We start from the raw sequence: 25077 nt of genomic DNA on the forward strand, positions 1-25077 counted from the left end.
GTCCAGGACAGAGCATCAAAATTCATAGCTGTCCCAAAAAAATCAGGATGTATGGTCACCTTACTGAATTACAAAAATGTTCAACTTTTGAGAACCTCATAATTGTAAGCCCAGTTCTTAAAATATCTAGAATATAGATTCAAACTGAGTTGAATCATGGCTTAAAACAAAACACTGAGAGTCCATTGAATAATTCCTAGGATACAAGAGAGAAATATTAAGTAATCATCGCCATCATAAAGAAACAAGTTAGAATTTTGATAATACTGGGATAGGAAAGAGCCTTTCTAAATTCCTTTCACTCTTGTATCTTAGGAATGCATGCAACATATTTTCATTACATGAATATTTCCAGTCATTCATAGACTTATAAGAGAGTTTAATAAATAAGAGGAATTTACAGTTTAGGTGTAAACACTTTTATTTTAATTGTCTTTTATCTTTGACTGAGATAAGGGACAGGAATGAATAAATTATAATTTCTTATGTTATTCTTTTAACAGTTCCATGTGCTGTGGGTACATTCTACAATGCAGAAACCCAGACCTGCATTCCTTGTCCAATTGGGTCATACCAGAGTGAAGGAGGACAGATGCAGTGTTCAGCATGCCCTGTGATTGCAGGTAGACAAGGAGTAACTGTGGCACCTGGCGCAAGAAGTGCATCTGACTGCAAAGGTATAGCAACATACTGTAACAGTGGTTGTAATTCCATTCACTAGATAGCTTTTACTAGCTTTCATTTTCCTGTTTAACTGTGTTATTTCAACATAGGCTACTTAATAATCCTTATATGATATTAAAGATTTATTTATTCTGCATTTACCATAAACTTAAATAAGGGTATGGTCATGTTAAAATGTAAAAAAAGTTAGTGGCTGCAATATAATCTGCATAATGCAATATAAAATCAACAAAGTCAGCACCAGGAAGAAATTACGACTATAAAGTTATATTTTCTATTATTAAATCAAATGTGACATTTAAGTAACTCATGGAGCAATGGGAACAATTGCTCTGGTCTTTGAGGAGACAAAAGTTTTAAATTAATCTTTGGAAAGGGCTACACTTACAGTATTTATTAAGCAATATTATTATTTATTAGCTCTTATATGAATTACCGTATAATCTCGAATACCACCCGCCACCAAATAAGACCCGCACCCTTATTTTGAAAGAACAAAATTTTTAAAAAATTAAAATTATTTACAATCTTTACTAACACACATCAAATGATTAGAAAATACAAATAAAATTAACGAACATTTCCAGAACGATATCCAATGAGTTAATTCATCATCATCATCATCACATACCTGCCAACTTTCAAAAAGAGAAATTCGGAAGATCCTAAAGCGGAAAGTTTCTAACACACCCATGCGTCGCAAAGTCTTGAGACATAATGAAAAAGGTTGGCAAGGAGGGAGATTAGAAACACTACTAATACAAGTCAAATATATGTTATGAACACCCCTGAAATTAAGTACTTAAACAAGGTTACATCTTCATGAGTGCTCGTCCGTTTCCACTTAACACTGAGAACACTTTCTGTGATCGTATAACACAAGAAAATTAAGCAGAATATGCCTTCCTAAAAGACTGATAATATGGTTTCTTAGTTGAACTCATTACGAACATCACTAAAAATACTAAATCGCTTACAAAGTCGTCACACAATTCCCCAAATTTCAGAACTACTGCCAATGTTACTCACACCCACACACAGACAAAGCCTTTCACAGCTGCTATGAAGCACGACACAGTTACTAAAGTTGTTATATATAAATTCAGAGCCTGCTACTTTTCACAGATATCCTTTCTTCAAAATCACAGCCTGCTACTTGTTTGGGAACATTTCAGTGAATGAAGTAGTAGTTGAGGTCAAATAGGTGACAAAAGCACGGTGATAATCGATACATTTACCGGTCGAATTTCAAACACTGCATCTCGTATTACCAGCTACAATCGAAAGTCAAACAAATCCGATTTGACCGCAGAAAGTGAAACCAAGCGTGGATATTCAAAATCCGTACAACGTTGTTCATCCGTACAACCATAAAACACACTCAACATCCGTACATTTTATGGTAAAACTGGAATACCTGGCAGGTATACCATCAGTACCAACTTTGGAACTTTCATCACCATCACCTTCCCACAAAATGTCGTCATCGCTGGCATCCATAGCATTAGAAATGCTACATTTCCTGAAGCTCTTCCGTATGAGGTCTCCAGGGATATGATTCCATGCCGTTAAAATCCAGTCACGAATACACGACTCATCAATATTTTATTTCCTACCAGTGGCACGATTTCCAATAATTTCGGCTTCCCGAACTACTTTCAGTTTCTCACTCGCAGTAAAAGATAGCAAACGCTTTGTGGAATTCATGATGATACTCTGAGAACATGTGTGAGACTGACGCCAAGCGCAGAAGTAGCGTATACTGAGAGCGGAGAGGGCATTGTTGCCAAGCCGTGCTGGCGGTGATGCCCGATTTACGCGCATTCGGAAAGATAAATTTCCCAAAATTTTAAATAAGACCCGCACCCAATTTTGGAAGTGATATTTTCAAAAAAACAGTACAGGTGGTATTCCAGATTATACGGTATAATCCAGTGAAAATAAAACGCAGCTTTAAAGAGCATGCCATACATATACTGTATTATTATAAAATTAAAGTTTTTGCAGTAAGAACCAGCTGTGCGATGTTTTTCCTTTTGACAACAGGACAGCCATCAGCTAAGTTCAATACATGCAAGGTGGGCATATATCTGTCCTAGCCTTTGATGCAAGGCAATCTTGTTAGTGAGTGAACACCTATCAAAAGACGTGTTTGTGAGTTGGGTGCTGTTCTGTTTTGTGTATTAAATCATGGAGTTTATTATGATTCAGTATATGTTTACTACTGTACAGAAAGTGTTTATTTATGATTAATGTGTTGACTCAGTCAGCTCATCAAGTTCAAGCATGATTTCGAGAAAACATTCAAGAAGTTTTCTGGGTATCAAAATTCTAGGTCTTACAACAATATAATAAATTTCAGGCAATGGGTTCAGCCTAAGAAACTAAACAGACAGCATAGAGTTCTCACTGAAGAAAAATTGATGTTGTTTGTAATCTAATATATTGATATTGATCATCATTTAGAAAATTCTCGAAAAAATTCCCATAGGTATCTTTTAAAACAAGCAAGAATTTCTTACAACTCTTTTTAATGGGCCACTGAATTATTAAAGCAAAAACATATGGCAGTTTTAGCATCTCCTTTTACAACTTTGGTAAGTAACAAACTTCTTAAAATAGTTCATGATATTATGATACTGTTGCTTGGTTGCATCGCTGCTGCTGAACTCTGCCAACACACAGCAATGACTGTTACACTCACCAGTAGGAAAAACACTGTGCAGCTGAATCTTGGCTCAAATGCTGACACTGTATGTATATTTTCATTGTCAGATGTTTGGAATCTGGCTGGTAATTTATTAACACAATTTGCTAAAGTTCCTTAAAGTTGCAGCAACTGGATGCTTTGATTTAATGAATTTAAGTAGGTAACCAATACAGTACAGAAGCCTGTGTCAGAATGTTATTTTTTATAACATACATTTTTCTATTGCAAAACAACTGTTTTAATAATTGTAAGGTCTCAGTTGTAGGCTTTCTGAAGTGGTGCCATTTAAGCGGTCTGTGTATTAATACCTCAGTTTTCTTGATTACCGAGCTCGATAGCTGCAATATAATACCAATATAAATGGTCCGTTATTGGACATTATAAATTTTCCAGCTAACTCATTCCTGGTTGCCAGCGTTTCGCCCTCGTGTGCTAGGCTGGGCTCATCAGTTGGTACCTAGCCTAGCACACGAGGGCGAAACGCTGGCAACCAGGAATGAGTTAGCTGGAAAATTTATAATGTCCAATAACGGACCATTTATATTGGTATTATAAATTTACTCATTTGGAACAATTATTTCAGATTCCCTATGGGAATCAACATCTATCATCTCGATAGCTGCAGTCGCTTAAGTGCGGCCAGTATCCAGTATTCGGGAGATAGTAGGTTTGAACCCCACTGTCGGCAGCCCTGAAGATGGTTTTCCGTGGTTTTCCATTTTCACACCAAGCAAATGCTGGGGCTGTACCTTAATTAAGTCCACGGCCACTTCCTTCCCATTCCCAGCCCTTCCCCATCCCATCGTCGCCATAAGACCTATCTGTGTCGGTGCGACGTAAAACAATTAGCAAAAAAAAATTTAAAAAAAAAAATTAAAGTGTTCTTGATTCTGTAAAAGCTCAATCTCCACATCTCCAGCATCCATCATAATTAAACCCAAACTGTAGTAACTTCTCTTTATGACAAACTGTACAAGAAAAAGGTACCTAAAAATAATTTCAAATTCTCTGTGAATTTGGCAATTCATTTGTACTGCCAACCCACTTAATCTAGATGCAGCATGCAAGTTTTTATTTTACCTCCACCTCAAGTTAACAATTTATACTGGTACCTGTTTTTATCAGTTGGCAACTTTGGAAAGACTAATTTGTTTCCTTTAGGGACATAAAGTAAGTTCTTAAATACTGGATATTTTTAAATTATTACAGAGCGCTGCCCAGCAGGCAAATACTTTGATGATGAAGCAGGACTGTGTAGAAGTTGTGGACATGGTTTCTACCAACCACGTGAAGGAAGCTTTAACTGTCTCCTGTGTGGTCTGGGGAAGACAACTCGCACTACAGAGGCCGTTTCTCCAGAGGTAAGTTATTAACCTTAATTCTGTTCAAGTTTATTACAAAGTTGAAGGTAATTATCCACACTGGATGTAAGTTACTGTTAATATGTCAGCAGTAGTAGTCAGTTATGAAGGGTAAAAATACTTACTTTTAATGTATTATTTCCATTCTGTAGTATGTATGAAGTCCTTGTTTCACAAATTACTCCCCATTTCTATTTTCTTCTACTTTGTGAATGATGCTACTGCCATTTGCTCTTTATTTTGCATTTCAAGCTAGGTGAACTGTATAAAAGTCAATTGTTTTAAAGTTGAGTGTAATAATCTCCTGATTTCAGGAAGCAAATATTTATTGTTAATCGTCTATCTAACCAAAGATATGTTCAACAGGAATGCCGAGATGAATGTGGTTCAGGAATGCAGCTTGGTATCGAAGGCAAGTGTGAACCTTGTCCTCGTGGAACATACAGAAGTCAGGGAGTTCAAGCTGCCTGCCAGGCTTGTCCTTTGGGCCGCACTACTCCCAAACTTGGTGCAGCTTCTGTGGAAGAATGCTCTCTACCCGTATGCCCACCTGGCACATACCTCAATGGCACACAGAACAGTTGTATGGCTTGCAGCAAGGGCACATATCAGCCTGAATCTCAACAAACTACATGTATTGTCTGTCCTCCTAATACAAGCACCAAAGGAACAGCAGCGGTAAGAAAATTATCTTGTTTAAAAGAAGAATTAACTGAGCAAACCTAATAGCATGTACCCTTTTTTTATGCAGTTTATGGTACGTTTCTTCAGCAACAACAGAATATACAAGCAGTAAATTAAGCTATATGAGAAAAATATAAAGATCATACTTCTTTGACAAAGTTGCATCATCATCTCTATTTATGCAGATGCAGCTAGCTTTAGACAAATATGATTCTTGTCCACTTTAATATTTCCTTTTCTCTTCAACTATTTTCATGTTCCAATACAATCCCTTTGCCTTATGCTGTTCTTAACTAGCCTATATTGAATTTTTTATTATTATTTTATATGTTTTATGTCCCACTAACTAAATTTTTATGTTTTCTGGATATGCTGGGGTGCTGAAATTTTGTCTCACATGAGTTCTTTTACATGCCAATAAATTTACCGACACAAGGCTGACATATTTGAGCACCTTCAAATACCTATGGACTGAACCATGACCAATATGCCAAATTATGCTCAGATAGGCAGTGCTCTACTGTCTGAGCTACTCGGCAAATGCTAGGTCTCAGTTCCCATGACTTCAACATCATCATCTCCAATAATTTTATTGCTCCTTTCTTTCTATAACACTGTGTATCTTTTGTTCACACTTATATACATTTCCAGTTCTTTAATCTTCCCATTTATCCACTAAGCTGTTCGTAGATTTCCCTTCCATTTTTTCCCCAAATTGCAATATCACCTGCAAATGTGTTGCTCTTTGTATCTCCATATGTTTCACTCGTACCATTGATTGCCATCATAAATAGTACTGGTATACCAGCTCTTTCCAATTTCAATTTCAAACAGTCTTGTTTTGCTGAATTGGGTCTTTAAAAAATAATTACCATTTTTATTGTTACTTTTTAAATACTTTCTGCACCAGACCTTCCCTAATGTTTACTCTGAAACCCTTTTTAATAAATATCATTATCATATCTTCATATCTTTCCCATAAAGCCAGTGTTACTTTTTATGTTTTCAAATACTGTATTGTCTCATTGGAAATTACTGGAGGAATAAGATCACATCACAGCAGAAACCCTCACATTCCTAATAGAGTTCCTGAATTCAAAGTCTGCTAAGATATAGTCTATTATGGATCTAGTGTCCCTACCCTCACGTGTGTAGTGGTGAGTAGCCTTGAAGAATGTACTCATAACTGCTAATCCTGTAATAGCACCAAAGTCCAGCAAACGCTTCCCATTCCTATTAGCTTCCATATCTCTCCCACATTTAAAAATCACCATTTCATATCCTTCAGATCTATTTTTAACTCTTGCATTGAAATTGCCCATTAACATTAACCTATCCTTGCTGTTAACCCTGACTATGATGTCACTCAATGCTTCATAAAACTTGTCAACTTCACCCTCATCTGCACCCTCACATGATGAATACACCAAGACAATTCTTGTCCTGATTCCTCCAACTGCAAAATCTACCCACATCATTCGCTCATTTATGTGCCTAACAGAAACTGTGTTGCATACAATAGTATTCCTGATGTACATTCCTACCCCATAATCTGCCCTTCCCTTTTTAACACCGATCAAGTACACTTTATAATCTCCTATCTCTTCCTCGTTATCTCCCATTACCCAAATATCATTAACTCTTAACACATCCAGATACATCCTCTTTGCTGACTCAGCTATTTCTACTTTCTTTCTTCCATAAGCCCCATTAACACTGATAGCTCCCCTTTCAATTCCATTTTGTTTGCTAAGTTGTTTCCAAGGAGTCCCTCTCCTGTCAAAAGGGGAGTGGGACTCCATTACTCCCATATGTCTGAGGCTTACTTAAAACTTTCCAAGTATGCTCGGTGAAAATTCTGTGAAGCAGGATGCTACCCTAACTTACACATAGTCCCAGTGAGGATTCTCATCTAACAGGTTAGAGACCACCAGCGGATTGTATAGTCCTAGCCGCCTGAGCACAAGGAGGGCCATGACTTAGAATATGTCCGAGATGCCCATTCCCATTCCATAGCAACTGGTATCCCGACTCTCAGGACCACTTAAACTAGGCCACTCAACCATTGCCCATGGTTCACGAACTAGGACATGACTACAGTAACCCACTCCACAAACTACAAAAAGAAATGAAAGTGTTCCACCATTTTGCTGGTAAGTGTATTTTCACTGGCAATTCTAAGGTAGCATTCTTTTTGTATTTCAGACAAGTATGGCTGAGTGCATCAACCCTTGTGAAATGGACGGTCCTAACATGCACTGTGATCCAAATGCTTATTGCTTGCTGGTCAAGGAAACAAGTGAATTCAAATGTGAATGTAAACCAGGTTATAATGGAACAGGAAAAGTATGTTCAGGTAAGTTTATCAATCTGTTGTCATTGAGAAAAAGGAATGTAATTCCATTAGTGCCTGTACTACACAGTCGTAGTATTCTAAGCCATGTAAGCCTTCATTCAAATATATTATTAGACATTTGGCATAATGATGAAGTACTAGCTACTGAATAAAACATGAATTTGATGTATCCATTCTGATATTGATGAACTGGTAGTAGAAAGTACCATAAATATGTCAGAAACAACTGAGCCAGTTTTCATTACATAGCAATTCTACCATTTCTAGTAGACTGTACAAATGGACAAGTTATACCATTTTATGATATATAAATGAACAAGTTTCTTACATACTAATGGCTCTGTATATTAATTGAATCAGATGGAGCTGACTTAGTCAAAATAGCCTTTTTTTACTTGTTATGTAAATGTTTAATTTTCACGACCATACCAGCATGCATTCTACAGCTGTGCTGACAGTAGTGTCAAACATGCAGCTCAGATCCTTTCCAAGAGAACAATACAATGTAGGCTAGCATAGCTCAAACAGTAGAGCATCCAATGCAAAATCGGGAGGTTGCGGGTTTAAATCCTGTTGGTGTCTGGTTGGCCATTTTCATTTTGCACTTAACACATTGTTGTCCGGGCGCGCGCTACTCCATTCTTTCCTGTGGACCGGCAACAGAAGCACACCTAGCACGAGAAGTAGGATGAAATATAAATACATGTAACTTTTAAATGACATGAAATAAATTATTGAAACTTGGTGAGGTTTTATACCTCCCGGAATTTTGTTCATAATAGAGATTTGATTGTTCCACAAGAAGCTGAAACAAGTCATCGCCTAGGAAACAATCTACTACCTCCGGGATACTTGCAGAATTACTGACCATATAAGTGAGGCCTGTAAATGTTTCTAGGACTCTGTTTTCATCCTTATTTGTCCATTCATCAACCTCACTGTCACTACTATCACTGGCATCTTCACTCGTATTATTGTGTCGCCATCAACAGACTTGTCTGAACTGAATGTTGCACTTTCACTTCCACGCGTATATTTTAATGTTGACGGACACACATCTTCACAATCACTAATACTTACACTTTCGCAATCACTAGGGACATCAGATAAACTATCAGCATGCAATTCTCCAAATATTTCATCATCGTTCAAGCTGTCTTTGCTACAGTGTGCCATGCTGACACCTGACAATACACTCGGTCACGCGGTACTGAGTGTTATGAAACCACACTTCCTGTGCCGAAAGCATTGTCAAGGAAAGAATATATCTATCTAAATTCCAATCAACAAAGTCTTTGGTTTGTAAACAGCACTAAATGTTTCGATTAATAAACGGCAGAGAGGATAAAATCACACAAGAATGGAGCGATGTGAGAAAATGTTAATTTACATAGCCGGTCGCCTGCGCACCAATACAAAACTACGTTAATTAATGTAGCCCGTTATTAATGTGTTAACATCTCTTTGTCCTGTACTATGTGTATTAAACATTTTTCTTATTATCATTTAATATTCAGCTGTCTAATTATCCATGCATTGAACTTGGAAGTATAGAGGAAGGAATGCAGTTAGACCTTCAATTGCTACTTAAACTACGCTGTACCGTTGCTGTACCATAGAAAAGACATTGTGAACGAGTTGCTCCCCTCGTCATCATCATCCTGATATCGGTTTGGCAATCAGACACTCCCTTCCCTTGGATCTGCTGGGACAGTTACTTTTGTATTAAGGTCTGGTGGAACATAATATTTCTGGAATAGCTTACTCCATTGAAACAGGATACTTTATTATATTACAATATTTAATTTCCATCTCTATGGGAAACAAAAGTGAATGTCTTAAGAAGAGGATATCCATCTGAAAAGCCTCTCAAGGAAAATTAGCATTCTTCTTATGTCGTACAGCATACTAAGAGTGATAACACCCTATGACGTCTCGATCAGCCAGACAAGTCAGGAGGCAGTTTGGACTTCCAATCACAGTGCATAGAATAGATGTTTATGCAAGCAGGACGATAGTTGGTAAGAGGTCTGATTTCCTCTAGTCAACCCATAGGGTGGACAGCAGAATCAGTTACTTCATTTGAGCCTCAGCTGACAATTTATGGTGGATAGGAAATATCTGTAACCTTCTGATCATAATTTATTGAATGTGTTATTTTTAGCACACATTATAACTACCAAAGGAAAGTCATGGGTATGAAAGTATTTCACAAAAGTCTCAGAAAATAAAGTGCAGTTTAATATTTGTTCCAGGTGTATTACTTTCGAAAGGAAAATATCCCATCCCTTTTGAAGACATTGATTCTGGATATTTCAAGGCAGTGAAACATCGGCTAGTAGCTTTTCTACTTCCCAATTGCATTTGTAGCTTCAAATATATAACAACACTCAATTGAGGCAGGACATGAAGTAACAATTATTCAAAATTATCTCACCATTTTACACACACATCCAAAAGGGATAAAATCAGCTCTGCTGTAAAATTTCTTTTGCCAACTTTGGGTCCATTTCCACGCAACAGGTCACATATATGTACGGGATATATTGTCATGTTTTCAATTTCCATGGAATTGTTCAAAGAAGTTTTGTATGGCAGATATACCACTCCATTTTGCATATTTTGAAAGCGATCTGATGTTATTTTGGCTTTGTTGGAGTGAAACATCTTTCCCTCTATTATGTAGCCATCATAGCATCTTTAAGAATACATTCATCTCTTGTTGATGAAGAAATTGAATTTTTCTTCATAAATAGTGATTTTGGAGAGCAATATTTCGTTGAAGAAGATGGAGAATATATAGGGGATGATAATGAACAATAAGAAAGTGTCAGACAAAGTGATAGTGATGAATCTGATGAGGAATTGTCACCACCTCATCAGATACGTATTTTTCTTTCTAACTATTTATGATTTTGATGATGCCAGTTCTAGAATCATCAGTTTTATATTTCAGTATTAGTATCACCGAGCAGAGTAGCCATGCGTATTAACATGCTACGTTTATGGAGCCAAGCTCTGCATTCGGGAGGTGAGTGGCTTTGAACCCCACAGTAGGCTGGCCTGAAAATGGTTTTCTGTTGTTTCCCATTTGCACATCCAAGCAAATGCCGGGACAGTTCCTATTCATAGGCCACAGCCAATTCCTTTTGCTTCCTTACCCACCATGATTCATTTAATTTTCATTATCTTCTCAACTGAGGTTGGCATCAGGAAGGGCATCTGGCTGTAAAAATGCACTGTAAAATATCTCACCTCATCCCTGACCCTGTATCGGGAAACAGGGCTAAGGGGTAGATATATATTCCATTCATAGTGTCAGTAAAAATGTATCTGTAAAAATGCTTCTTCCTTTAAAATAGCCTGACCCAGACCGTTTGCCTGGTCATCAAAGCTTGACAGTAAAAGGTTAAATGAAATAGGTTAATACTCTTTGAAAATGGTTGTGTATCAGATAGAGCAACAATTGAATGTCATCATTTTGCCAACTGACAATGGAGCCTAGACTCTGAAATGCATTGTGAAGAAGATTCAATAAAAATCGTGATTGGTAGCAGATTCAATTATTTATAAAGAATAATTTTTTTTTTGGTGAATTTCTAAACTGGATTTTGTTTATTTCTTTTTCTTCTCCTTTTTTCTTGTTTACAAATAAGCTGCTATAATGATATTGTTGCAAATAAAACACCATCTGTTTTATCGCTCTAATTTATTTCAGGATGACCCACTAAATACACATTCAACCATGAATGACCACACTCACAAATTGCTGGCTGTTTACAAGTCTCTGTTCTTTTCACGCAGCAGGGAGCTTGGATCATTGGTTTTGTCCAGGCGCCAGTAATCCTGATTGACAGTCCTTTCACTTACACTCACAAGTCAGTCACTCCATACAGCAGCTGCGAGTAGACAGCTGGGTTTGAACACAGCACAACTGGCCACACAACACACAATGACTATTCCTTGGTTTGACTCTCGAGACAGTCCGGTAATTCACACAGTCAAACACAGTGAACAACTAAACAGCAATAGCTCAACAGTGTTAAACAGCAAGACAGTGCTCATCAGAACAATGACCATTAACACTGTTTCAATTACACTCGCGATAGCTGCTCCAATCGCTCACTCTACAACAGTCCTCAGTCCACAGAAGTACACACTCATAGTACTCTAAGTCAGTACCCCCAGACTCTGGTGGGACACTGACGGCGGCCAACATTACTGCAGCCGTCTTCAGTCTAGCTACTCACTCAACACGCTGATGCAACAACAACTCCTTGTTCAGACACTGTTGCGGCAGCAGCCAACACCGCTGTCATCCTCAGCTCAGCCACCGAACCCCAACACATTGAGTCCAACTCCGACTCCAACATTGGCTGAGTGTTCGTGGCTAGCATCTTTTTTATAGCTCGGGCGATGTATCTAGAAATGGAACATTACTGTTCCATCTCACAAAAATGCACGGGGAAACCAGACAAAGAGAACAATACACAGAAAGGTCAGCTCCCCATTCACCTGATTCACTAGTCCCTTCCAGGAAGTACCAAAAGGGGCTATAACGGGGCTGGCACATAACCATATTAATAAAGTAAATCCAATATATGGTACTCTGAAAGGAAGAAATTTTAAAAAGAAGTTGTGTTATGACAGATTAACAACAAATGCATTCCCTTAAAACAGCTCAAGTCCGGTACTTCACTAGAGAAATGTTTACAACATGTTGTGATTTGTACACACATGCAAAGAGAGTAGCACTGTTAACTTTGAGTCGAGATTCTGGTTGCTGACAAGAATCTTAAGTGAAAATAATTCCCATCCCCATGAAATACTGTGTATAATTTGGTTCATTAAGCTGTAGCATGCAGATGAAACAACATACTACATAGATGTTTTTTCAGTTTAAAATAATTTCTCTGAATATACAAACTTTATAGACATGTTCTTATTGCAGTATTATTTGTTCATTTTTCAGATGTTTGCACTGGATACTGTGATAATGAAGGAACTTGTGTAAAAGACAGCCGTGGTCAGCCAACTTGCCACTGCAGTGGAAGCTTTACAGGCAAACATTGCACTGAAAAGTCTGAGTTTGCTTATATAGCAGGAGGCATAGCTGGTGCAGTTATATTTATAATACTCATAGTTCTTCTAGTCTGGATGATTTGTGTCAGGTGAGAATGCAAGTTTCTTATATTTAAGCCATGAATTTATAAAGATAAGACTTGTAAAAAACAAGAGTAATTGCTTATCCATGCTCTCTACATTGGGGTTTACTAAGCCACCTATCCACTTGCACCAAGTGTGAGAGATAAAAATGGCAAAATAGAATGGGTTATTAGGCTGTGTGTGGGTAGCATTTCCCCCAATGCAAGCCATTTGTTTATTCTCCTTTAGTAGATTAACAATCCTTATTTGCTAACTCAATGAGATTGTTAGATGGTCTGCCAGTGAGCAGAGTTGCCTCAGCTTAACGATGGGTTCAGCTCTACGGCTCTGTATTTGGGAGGCAGTGGGCTGGTCCCACTGTTAGCTGTCTTGAGAATGGTTTGCTGTGGTTTCCCATTCTCCTTACAAAGGCAAATATCAGAACAGTTCCTTTTGTTCCTCAAATCACCGTAACACATCTCCTGGCCTGAAAGAGGGAGTAACCCTCTAGGAGGCCTACCATACTTCATCAGTGTGTGCAATAAAAGCTAAATAAAATAAAATAAAATAAAATAAAATAAACACTACATGTCCTAATAGACCATTCTGTCACTATCGTTTTCTGATCTGCGGTTGTGAAAGCCTTGATTGGGAAAGGTACGTTTACAGACCCAAAAGATTAGTTGTATTACAAATTAAAAGAATTTGTCACAATTTTGCAGCTCTTGTTCCAACTTTTCTTGAATACCAAAACCAACATACACTGACTGACAGAGCAAATGCAACACCAAGAAGGAGTGGTCAGAACTTTATGCCAATTGCAGGGTAGACTGACGTCACTGAGGTATGCTCATGATGTGAAATGCGCCGCTGTGCTGCGCACGTAGCGAACGATAAATGGGACACGGCGTTGGCGAATGGCCCACTTCGTACCGTGATTTCTCAGCCGACAGTCATTGTAGAACGTGTTGTCGTGTGCCACAGGACACGTGTATAGCTAAGAATGCCAGGCCGCCGTCAACGGAGGCATTTCCAGCAGACAGACGACTTTACGAGGGGTATGGTGATCGGGCTGAGAAGGGCAGGTTGGTCGCTTCGTCAAATCGCAGCCGATACCCATAGGGATGTGTCCACGGTGCAGCGCCTGTGGCGAAGATGGTTGGCGCAGGGACATGTGGCACGTGCGAGGGGTCCAGGCGCAGCCCGAGTGACGTCAGCACGCGAGGATCGGCGCATCCGCCGCCAAGCGGTGGCAGCCCGCATGCCACGTCAACCGCCATTCTTCAGCATGTGCAAGACACCCTGGCTGTTCCAGTATCGACCAGAACAATTTCCCGTCGATTGGTTGAAGGAGGCCTGCACTCCCGGCGTCCGCTCAGAAGACTACCATTTACTCCACAGCATAGACGTGCACGCCTGGCATGGTGCCGGGCTAGAACGACTTGGATGAGGGAATGGCGGAACGTCGTGTTCTCCGATGAGTCACGCTTCTGTTCTGTCAGTGATAGTCACCGCAGACGAGTGTGGCGTCGGCGTGGAGAAAGGTCAAATCCGGCAGTAACTGTGGAGCGCCCTACCGCTAGACAACGCAGCATCATGGTTTGGGGCGCTATTGCGTATGATTCCACGTCACCTCTAGTGCGTATTCAAGGCACGTTAAATGCCCACCGCTACGTGCAGCATGTGCTGCGGCCGGTGGCACTCCCGTACCTTCAGGGGCTGCCCAATGCTCTGTTTCAGCAGGATAATGCCCGCCCACACACTGCTCGCATCTCCCAACAGGCTCTACGAGGTGTACAGATGCTTCCGTGGCCAGCGTACTCTCCGGATCTCTCACCAATCGAACACGTGTGGGATCTCATTGGACGCCGTTTGCAAACTATGCCCCAGCCTCGTACGGACGACCAACTGTGGCAAATGGTTGACAGAGAATGGAGAACCATCCCTCAGGACACCATCCGCACTCTTATTGACTCTGTACCTCGACGTGTTTCTGCGTGCATCGCCGCTCACGGTGGTCCTACATCCTACTGAGTCGATGCCGTGCGCATTGTGTAACCTGCATATCGGTTTGAAATAAACATCAATTATTCGTCCGTGCCGTCTCTGTTTTTTCCCCAACTTTCATCCCTTTCGAACCACTCATTCTTGGTGTTGCATTTGCTCTGTCAGTCAGTGTATAAATTGAAATCTAAAATCTTTAATATTTTGTCATCGTCATCATGTTCTGACTCCAGTTGCCCAATGTGGTTAATGACAACTCTCCACTTTCTTCTACCCAGGTAGAATTTTTCCTTTTGGTTCTGTTAGCACTCCAAACCCCATCATCATCATCATGCAACAGACTTTCAGACTTACCAGTCGCTGGCCGAATCTGTTTTTGAATATAAGCCTTTCCATCATATCCTGTCATACTACCAACTCCCATTGACACTCTGTTCCTCTCTTCTCAACACAGTCCTTCCTTACCTTCAGTCTTCTGTCTCTCACTCTTCCCCTCGGCCTCCTGCCACCCATTTCCATCTTGAGCATTCATCTTGAGTTATCCTCGAGTCTTCCATTCGTTTGACTAGAACTAATAATTAAACCAAATATTAGACTAACAAGTTGGGCTCACATCAACTTATGACAGAGTGCTGCCACCAATGTAACAACCAGTTTCATCCCATCATTCCCAGCACAGGAATCATAATATTTTGCTTGTATTATTGTTGTTTGCTCAAGGCTATGGCTTTGAATATTTTATCACTACAAGTCTTGTGGTAATAAACTGTTTAGCTTTGTGTTTCTCTGATTCTAAATACCATACTCTCTTGAACATTGCTCCTTCTCCATATCTGTGTCTTGGCATTTGATTGTTATATTTCATATTTCTATGTTAAGTACCTTAATGCTCACAATTTTTGTTTATTATTTCCCTCTAATTTAAGCTTGAAAGTGTAGATTACATAACTCATATCATGCATTTATTTTCCAATGATTTTAGTTCTGTATCAGATATGAATCTTGTAGCTTCATATTTATAAACAGCACTTTACAATACAATTGCATTTTTTTAGTCAGATGTGGTCATACTGAAATAACATATGATTTCCCATTGAATGAAACAGGTCTGCTCGTAAGAAGGATCCAAAGAAGATATTATCTGCAGCAACAGAACAGAATGGTTCCCAAGTGAACTTCTACTATGGAGCTCCAACGCCTTATGCTGAGTCTATTGCTCCATCACATCACTCCACATACGCTCATTATTATGACGATGAAGAAGATGGTTGGGAGATGCCAAATTTCTACAATGAGACTTATATGAAGGGTAAGATCTAAATAACATGTTATGAAACATATTTGAAACATGTTTAGTATAATGCCAGTTTTCTTGGAATATTTATATTCATTCGAGTATCATACAAGTGATATAGATAGTAAAAAATTACAGTAGTATCTAAAAGTAAAATATGTAGCCAAACGTCTTCAGGCGCCCATTGTTGTTCGTTCCAAACGTGTCAGACGAGTAACTAATGCAGTGAAAATCTCGTTAATTCAAAGTAGTTGGAACGCAAAAATCGAACTTCAAATTACAAGATTTTGAATTAACTGCCAACACGTACTTTGGAAATGCCAACCCTTGCGGTGTCACAGTATATTCTAAGACCCGTTACTGCATTCAATTAACCTTGATTCACAGTTTGAAGCTCTCAAATGCCATGGAAAAAACTATTTCCAAAATGTATCCAACAAGGTGCATTTACAGTACTCAAAAAATGCACTTGGATAACTCACCGCCAAACATAACCTCACGCAATCAAAACAAAAGAACAAAAACATTATTCAAAGATGAGGGGAAATCTATACTGGCTCCCCTGTGCAAGTGCTTTATTCATTGGATTACTGTACTGTATGCATTTTAGATGCCTTGTGATTCCACGGAATCTACCTGATGCATTTAAAACATTGCGGCTTATCAAACTTCCTATGACGAGAGGAGAAAGTCTCTCGCTTCTGTCCACATTACAACAGTACAGTGACTATACTTGTACGATTTACCACCATGGCACTTCTAAGACCCATTAATGCATGCAATCACGTTGATTCTCAGTTTAAACTTTTCAAATGCCATGGAAAATACTGTTTCAGAAATTTATCCAACAAGGTGCATTTACATTATTCAAATAATGCACTTGTATAAAACAATGACAAACATAACCTCGTGCAATGAAAGGAAGAAAAACACGATTCAAAGATGAGGAAAAACTATGCTGGCTCCCCTGTGCAAATGCTTTATCTTTTGGATTACTGTACTGTCTGCATTTTCAGATGCCTTTTACTGGCATGGAAAGTGCCCAATGCCCTTAAAACATTGTGGCTTTTCGAACTTCCCTATGACAGGGAAAGGAAGTTTCTTGCTTCCGTGTGCAGTGTGCACTGCATAGCACAGTACATTTCCCAGCTGGTAATTCTCTCCTTTAAAACTATAAGTCCGTTTGGCCTCAGCATTTAAAAAATAAAACAAACAAACAATGCAGTTTCATCGGCATTGACAATATTGTTTGATGCATATGAATTGATTGTAGGCTGTAAGCCACACTTTTTTGCTAACTGTCAGCATCGCCAGTGTTCGCGGATTCCACCTCTCCGCAGACTGCCTGCTATGTGATATTGTGGCGTTCCTAAAAACGCCGAATACAAAATAATTACGATTCTGCTCGAACATAGCAGATATGAAGCACACTATAGACACACCAAAGTAGGTGACAGTGCGCAAAGTTACCCCTTAACGTTCCAGAAGACCCATTCTTTCATGACGCGGAGAAATTTTGAATTTAAATTACTCTGTAAAACACTATTTTTTTTCAAAATGTAAAGGCAGTTTCAAATTAAAAGTCTGAATTTCGGTAAAGGGACCAACATTGTTCTTCGAATTACGAATTATCCGTATTTTAAATTAAATGATTTAAATAACATGCAAAACCATATCTCATGTTTCCAGGAACGAGAGCTGCTTTGAATTAGGCGAGATTTTGAATTAACCGATTTCGAATTATCAAGGTTCTACTGTAGTATGTCAGACCTCCATTTGCTTTTATTACAGAGATTACCTTTTGGGATAGGCTCTCCACTAACTTGTGGTAAACTGCTGGTAAAATTATTTTCCATTCTTCTTGTAGCACGATGAGTAATTGATGTTTGTTTGTTAGTCGAGTTAGTCTACCATACAATGGTCCAGCTTATCCCAGAGCTATTGTGTTGGGTTCAGTTTAGGACTCTGAGTGGGCCAGTGAAGCAAGTCAGTCTGATTTTCTTCAAATCATGACATAATTAACCTTACTTTATGGACAGGACCATATTTTTTTACTGATACAGAAAAGAAACTGTTTCAAACTATTTCCACAGTGTGGGAAGCACATTATTGTATAAAATGCCTTAGTATATGCCAGAGTTCATCATTCCCTTTATTAAAACCAGTGGCCCTATCCCAAACCAGGAAACGCAGCCCCAGATTATTATACCACCACCACTACCACCAAATATCAACGTTGACTCAACACACTAGTGCTATTCACCAGGTCCACATATGTCCATTGAGTGCTAGTGCTAGAGCATGTATTATAACTCATCATCCCAAAACAACTTCCACTGCTACACAGTCCAATGATGGTGTTGTTCGCACAACTCCAAATGACAATGAGAATTGGTGCATATTCAGTGGCAGTACACAACCATGAAAACTAAGTGTTATCACCTCTTGGTAAATGGTCCTTATTACTGACCTCTGTACCTGAGCTGGATCAAAGTCCTTAAGCAATCATTAATTAGGCCAGCTGATGATTGGTTTGCACAACACCCTTCAGAGTTCACTAGTCCCGATCAGCTAGTTTCCTGAGCCTGTTAGAGTAACGTTTCCACTTGATAATGACATTCCTAATGGTGGATTGGGGCACCTTTAACTGTTGCAAAGTACGGTATCTTTGATGTAATGCCTGAATTTATGGGTTGCTATAGTCATACCCCTTTCAAACTCACATTACTCTGTCTGTTGACTCATTCAGAGAGCAAAAACATGTATGATGTTGAAGCACTTATTCCTTCTCACAAATACAGTAGAAGTCCGTTATAGCGAGAATTCATAATGGCGAAAAATTTGCTCGCAATAACGGATTGTCGTTATATCCGATTTTTGTATAAAAGTCAGAAAACCCTTCATGCATTTTAAAATTGGTATGAAACGGCAATGAGTTTGTTCAAAACTTGCGTTTCCGCAGATGATATCCACTCTACGGCTTACTGGTTTGTTATTTTTCGTAATCCGATACTACGTGAAAGTGTATGTTTAATTTCATTCTGAAAAAAATATAGTTCCGTATTTCTCCGAATCGAAGATGAACCCCACTTTTTCTTTCAAAAAATTTAAAACAGGCTCAAAAAGAAGTTTGTACAATCATACAGGCCTACGCATTTTAGACTATTTTTAGACGCCGAACATTGACTTTCGCCACGCCATATTTCTTTTTTTGCGGCTGCACAATTTTACTTTATTTCCGCGGGTTTAAGGACCATTAACTTAATATTGGCTTCATAATACCGAAGAGAACTTGATGAAAATTTTCCGGCAATACCTATTCCACGCGTCTCTACAATACAACGATCCATCAGGAAATTATTCTTGCTGTCTATAAAACTGTTACTTTTACGCAGCGTCAGATATAACCGGCTACCGCTACACGTACGTCTCGCTTGTCGGACGCGGCCAAATTCAATGGCTAGCGACGTATACGCCTAATCGCGAACGTTGAAAGTCAACGAACGAGTTTATTGCGCCACGGTATGGCCAACCGCCCTTGTGTTTTTCATGCACATACCTCACAATTTCATCATCGACTTCTTTAAAGCGTCCTTGTTGCGGACCACTGAATGCATTTTTTGTACAGTACGCATTTTTTTCTTCATTTTTTTTGTCTTCACGCTAACGCCAAATATTGGCTTTAGTTAGGCCTACGCCGTATTTTCTTGCGGCTGCACAATTATTCTACATTTCCGAGTGTTTAATAAACATTAACTTAAACTTGGCATCATAATATCGACTAGATCCCGTTGAAAATTTGCCGGCAATACCTTTTCCACGTATCTTTACAATACTACTATCCATCACGAAAATATTCCTGCTGTCTATAAAACTTAATTTTACTAAGCGTCAAGTACAATAGACGCGTTATGACTCTGCCACTGAGTAGCCATGGCTTTTCTAAGAATTCGAAGGGTAGCATGTTTTGATGCCATTCTGCAGATTTGAGAAACACACAGGCACTGTACAACCGGTAGCAATGTGTAGTAAAGAGGCGGTCGTTTATTGCCAATGAGTTCTGTGCGTGTGTGAAAAGAAGCAGCGTGGTTACCGCGGTAGTTGCCAGTGGTATCCATTCAGTTACTGTTAGGCTGCGAATGCAACAACCCTCGAGTTTTCGCATGAGATTCTGAGGAAAAAAGTCTTGGATTCGGAGAAATACGGTATCACTCCAGAGATTTCTGTGGCTAACACCTCAGCTTTCTTCTTCAAACAGCGTCACCTAACCTAACCGTATATGTAGCCTATCATGAAAACATATTTGAAACGCATGTAGAGAAATAACTTCCTCACGAAAAATTTGCATGTAAATAACCGTAACTAGACGCAAGAAGATATGAAATATCCTCTGAAATCAGTGATGTACTCTGCCATATCTTGAGGTGTATGACATACTTACATAATTTCCGTATGTAACATTAAAATTAAGATATCTTTTATTCAGTCTTTATTTTTACAAGTTAACAACTGCTATCGGCCACGTCATTTACGCACTTATTACAAAAACGTGTTATCCTCTTTCATTTTGAATTTTCTTTAGAGAACAGCAGTCGATGGTCATCAGTAATCAACTCCAACATCGCCTTTGAATGTCAACGAGAGAGCTTGCAAATGCACAAAGTGAGAAAACTATACCGTGCCGAAGATGATCGATCGCATTTTGTTGCACATGTTTCAGTTTTCTTATTCAAACAGCGTCACGTATCCTAACTTAACCGTACTACATGTATGATAAAATCACACTTCAAGCGCCGGTAGAGAAATTATACCTTTCTCGCAATAAATTTTCATAATAGCCTTTCCGTAATTTAACCAGACGCGACAAGATACAAACTAACCTATGAAATCAATTAAGCACTCTGCCATATCTCGAGGTGTATCCAATTCTTACTTAATTGCAGTATTTAGCCTCAAAATTTAGCGGTCGTTTAGTCAGCCTTAATTGTTAACGAGTTAACAACCGTTATCGGACACGTTATTTACTCATTTATTACGAAAACATGTTCTCTTTCATTTAGAATTTTCTTTACGGAACAGCTGTCGACGGATATTACTAATCGACTCCGACATCGCCTTCGAATGTCGACGAGAGAAATCGCTAGCGCACATAGCGAGGAAACGATGCCGAAGGTAATCGATCGTATGCAATATCATCGCTGGTGTGCATAAATATCGGTAACGAAAAAATCGCGTGCGCTTAATCGCTCGTAATAACGGATGCGCCAGTGATAGGGTTCTCGCTGTAACCGAAGGACGATACACAGATTAATAGAGGAATTTTGAAGGGACAGAAAAAAGTCATCGCTATACTGGAATTCTCGTTATATGCCATACAAGTTATAGCGGACTTCTACTGTATATAGCGTTAGTCGCATGTCTTAAAGACATATCAGGCAGGTGCACTTGGATCAAAGGATTGTCCAGTGGCTTTTGGCTACATAGTATATCAATAGATTGCAACATATGCAAGCTTTGTGACAGATTGGGTATCAGATGCTCATGCACATAATGGAACTTGAGGCATTACAGGGTACTTAATATTTGGACCCAATTGTTTTCAAGTAATATAAATATGTTTTGTAAGAATAGATGTATTTATCACATCAGAGGATAGTATAGATATACTGTATACTTTACAGCCATAAAAAATGAACAAGTTCTGATAGATGTTTTATTTATCTCACTCTAATTCTTTTTGAACACAAAACAAGATCTCTAATTTGTTTGTTAAATCAACTTCAGAAATATGATATATGAGAAAAACTGAAAACCTTATCCATCACTTGCAAACAATTTGTGTAACATACTCACATTCAATCTAACCTCCTGCACAAGAGTTGTTTATATGATATACATCTACTACATAATCCATTGCCTTCTGAAAAATATTGGTATTTGAGGCCATCTTCTGAATTCCCTTTTTTTAGTGTGAAACGATTTTACAGAAGCAAATTTATTTCATTGCAATATGGGTATGACTGGATATCCCATAATGGCCCCAACCCTCTTAGTTCCATTCAAATTTTTGTTAAATGATGTGAAAATAATACACAAAATGTAAAGAAAGTAATGAAATTAGAAATCAGTTGAGCACACTACTTCATTAAAATATATGTGATATCTTAATTATTCCTACTCAATAAAAGAAAACACAGAAAAGTTGCGTATGAATGACACAACACCAAATGACCAAATACCTCAAGGACATGCAAGAAATCATCAAATTTATGTGATGGTAGTTTACCATGGGATGACGATGTTCTCAGAAATGTTGGTTGATTGAACCACTTCTTGAAAAGTAAAGATCATATCCAGTTATGTCTGACCTTCTACGTAGTTCAACCCTGTTTTAAAACTAAAGATTGTGGCTGTTTTGTAGATGAAAGAACATTATTCATAAACTGATGTTACTTGGTTATGGAGACTAGTTCCTCTCATATAAAACTAAAGCGAGATTTGTTTAATCATGATAAGTTAAACCCGAAACTACACCAGCAATAAAGACTTACATTTGGCCGACTTTAGTGCAAGCATGGATGTTGAAAGGTGGTGGTGATTATTGTTTTAAGAGGAAGTGCAACTAAGCAACCATCCTCTGTTAACACTAATCAGAAGGAAAATAATGGAAGGGGTCCAACACTTCAAGAAATTAAGGTATCGGCCAAACAAAAACAGGGGCTACAAAGGGATTGGAAGACTCTCTAGGCCGTGAATGTTCTAATACCATCGGGTTGGAAAAAAGCAAGAGTTGAGCAAGGGAGCTTGGATAGGATAGATGAAAGTGAAGAGCCTGGCGTGAGTAATTGGAAGCAATGCCAGGACTCAGCTAAGGGCCCAATGGTCGCCAACCCAGACTCCCAAGTCAAGAGCCCGTGGGTGTCCTCTTTTCGTTGCCTCTTACGACAGGCAGGAGATACAGTGGATATCATTTTATCGCCCACACCCGCAGAGGGTTGGATGTTGAAACCAGTTACTGACAAGAGATTGGAAGGTTTTGAAACATGCCTACACAGATGAATGCTCAAGATACAGTACTGCACTGTATCTGTCCTAAATTGAGCTAATCTCAGGGGTAAGAGTGCGTGGTATGTTCAGAAATAAAAGTTGACGTGAAAAATATCTCGAAATATATATATACTAAAGAGTATGTGGACGGGAATATGACTACATTAATTTGTGAATAAGAAAGCAGATAAAGGGCTAAAATGAATTTATTTACTAAAGACATAGATTTAATTCTCACTAGAAGTAATAAACTAAGCAAATAAAGGAATAAAATCAACTCAAAAATCGGTCATAAAAAATATGATTGTTCATCAAAAATTGTGTGTCATGCACATAAGCAAGAATATATCTGACAAGATAATATTGATATCGAACAACTCGGGTGACGACCCTGAAAATAAAATACAAACATTAATACATTGGAAATCTTGGATTTCGCTACATTTAGATGGTGTGTCAACTTGGCTAAATTTTCCATGTCCGTGCCCAATGGGCGCAATAATTAAATCATTTGTATGCAGCCTTGGTAAGAAAACAATACATTAGCACGTGTTCCAACTTTACATATATACACTCCAATGTGATGATGATGCTTGTTGTTTTAAGGGGCCTAACATCGAAGGTCATCGGCCCCACACTCCAATGTAATCGGATACAAAGATAAATGAAATATTTAGTTCAGGGCCATTTCCTCTTTCATCCCACCAAAATCACTGAATCTACATATGGGCTGTCCCACATGCAAATTGACTGGTACAGAAACCTCCAACCAACAATCAGCTTTCAAGCTAAAATACACTAATCAGTGCAGATTAACATAAAGACACACATATATACAAGACAATGCAAAATACACAGACAAGAAATACATATACACCACGAGCCTGTAATAAAAACACATAAATATATACACTTCTTGATAGAGCTTATCGGGATCAGCTTTTGACAAAGTGGGCATAGGATATGCGTCTACAGCAAGACACAACTATATCAGTCCATCTCTCACTCTCCACAAAGGTCGGTCGATAAGCTATGATCTAGAAACAAGTCACTGGTTGTCTAAGGAAGGCCAGGTTCACAGAAGTGTACGGTCTAGCCTCGAAATAACTTTCACTAATGGGCCCACAGCTCTTGTCAGCTGTCACCGAAAACAACCTGTGAAGGGAAATGCAATTGTCGGGTCTAAGCTGCACTTTCATCTTCAAACTCGAGAGACCGAAACTTCTCTTTCAATTAACAACAACAGCCGCTGTTTTCTTTAAGCGAATACACAAGCTGGCTAATATAACACATAACTCTGCTCCCAGCAGATTAATATGGCTTCATGCCTATCTCACGTATACACAGCTTCATTAGCTATACAAGGGCTCCTCTGGCCTCTCAACGAATAACTCCATGGTTCGATTCTTTACTTCATCAATACATGGGCTCCTCTAGCCTCTCAACTAATAATTCCATCGGTTTGACCCCTTGCTTTGTCAATACATGGGCAACTCAGGCCTTTTGACTAATAACTCCTCGGTTTGACCCTACACTTCATCAATACATGAGCAACTCTGGCTTCTCTACTAATAACTCCTCGGTTCGACCCTTCACATTCCAGAATCTGCCTTCCTTGCATGTTTAAAGACCCTTTCTTAATCAGCATCATGTGTGGCTTCACAGCCCATATCGAAATGGTATCTGGAAAAATATGCGGCATGCATAGAGATGTACATCCTGCTCTACTGATGTTAAAATACTCTTTCCCACAGCGACGCTAATGGTGTTCAGCTTATGTACTGAATAAAGA

The 25077-nt window shown here is 38.8% G+C and overlaps 1 protein-coding gene across 1 annotated transcript in view; it reads left to right on the forward strand.

The window, feature by feature from the left end:
• The window catches only part of LOC137497030 (uncharacterized), a 183082-nt gene that overhangs the window by 148616 nt on the left and 9389 nt on the right, over positions 1 to 25077 (forward strand). The window contains exons 53-58 of the mRNA XM_068225510.1: positions 504 to 677; positions 4604 to 4755; positions 5122 to 5433; positions 7645 to 7795; positions 12768 to 12966; positions 16051 to 16253. Of these exons, the coding sequence (XP_068081611.1) occupies positions 504 to 677; positions 4604 to 4755; positions 5122 to 5433; positions 7645 to 7795; positions 12768 to 12966; positions 16051 to 16253 (1191 nt within the window). The remainder of the gene's footprint in view (positions 1 to 503; positions 678 to 4603; positions 4756 to 5121; positions 5434 to 7644; positions 7796 to 12767; positions 12967 to 16050; positions 16254 to 25077) is intronic.

This window comes from Anabrus simplex, chromosome 1 (genome assembly GCF_040414725.1).
Source record: "Anabrus simplex isolate iqAnaSimp1 chromosome 1, ASM4041472v1, whole genome shotgun sequence".
Taxonomy (NCBI): Eukaryota; Metazoa; Arthropoda; class Insecta; order Orthoptera; family Tettigoniidae; genus Anabrus; species Anabrus simplex.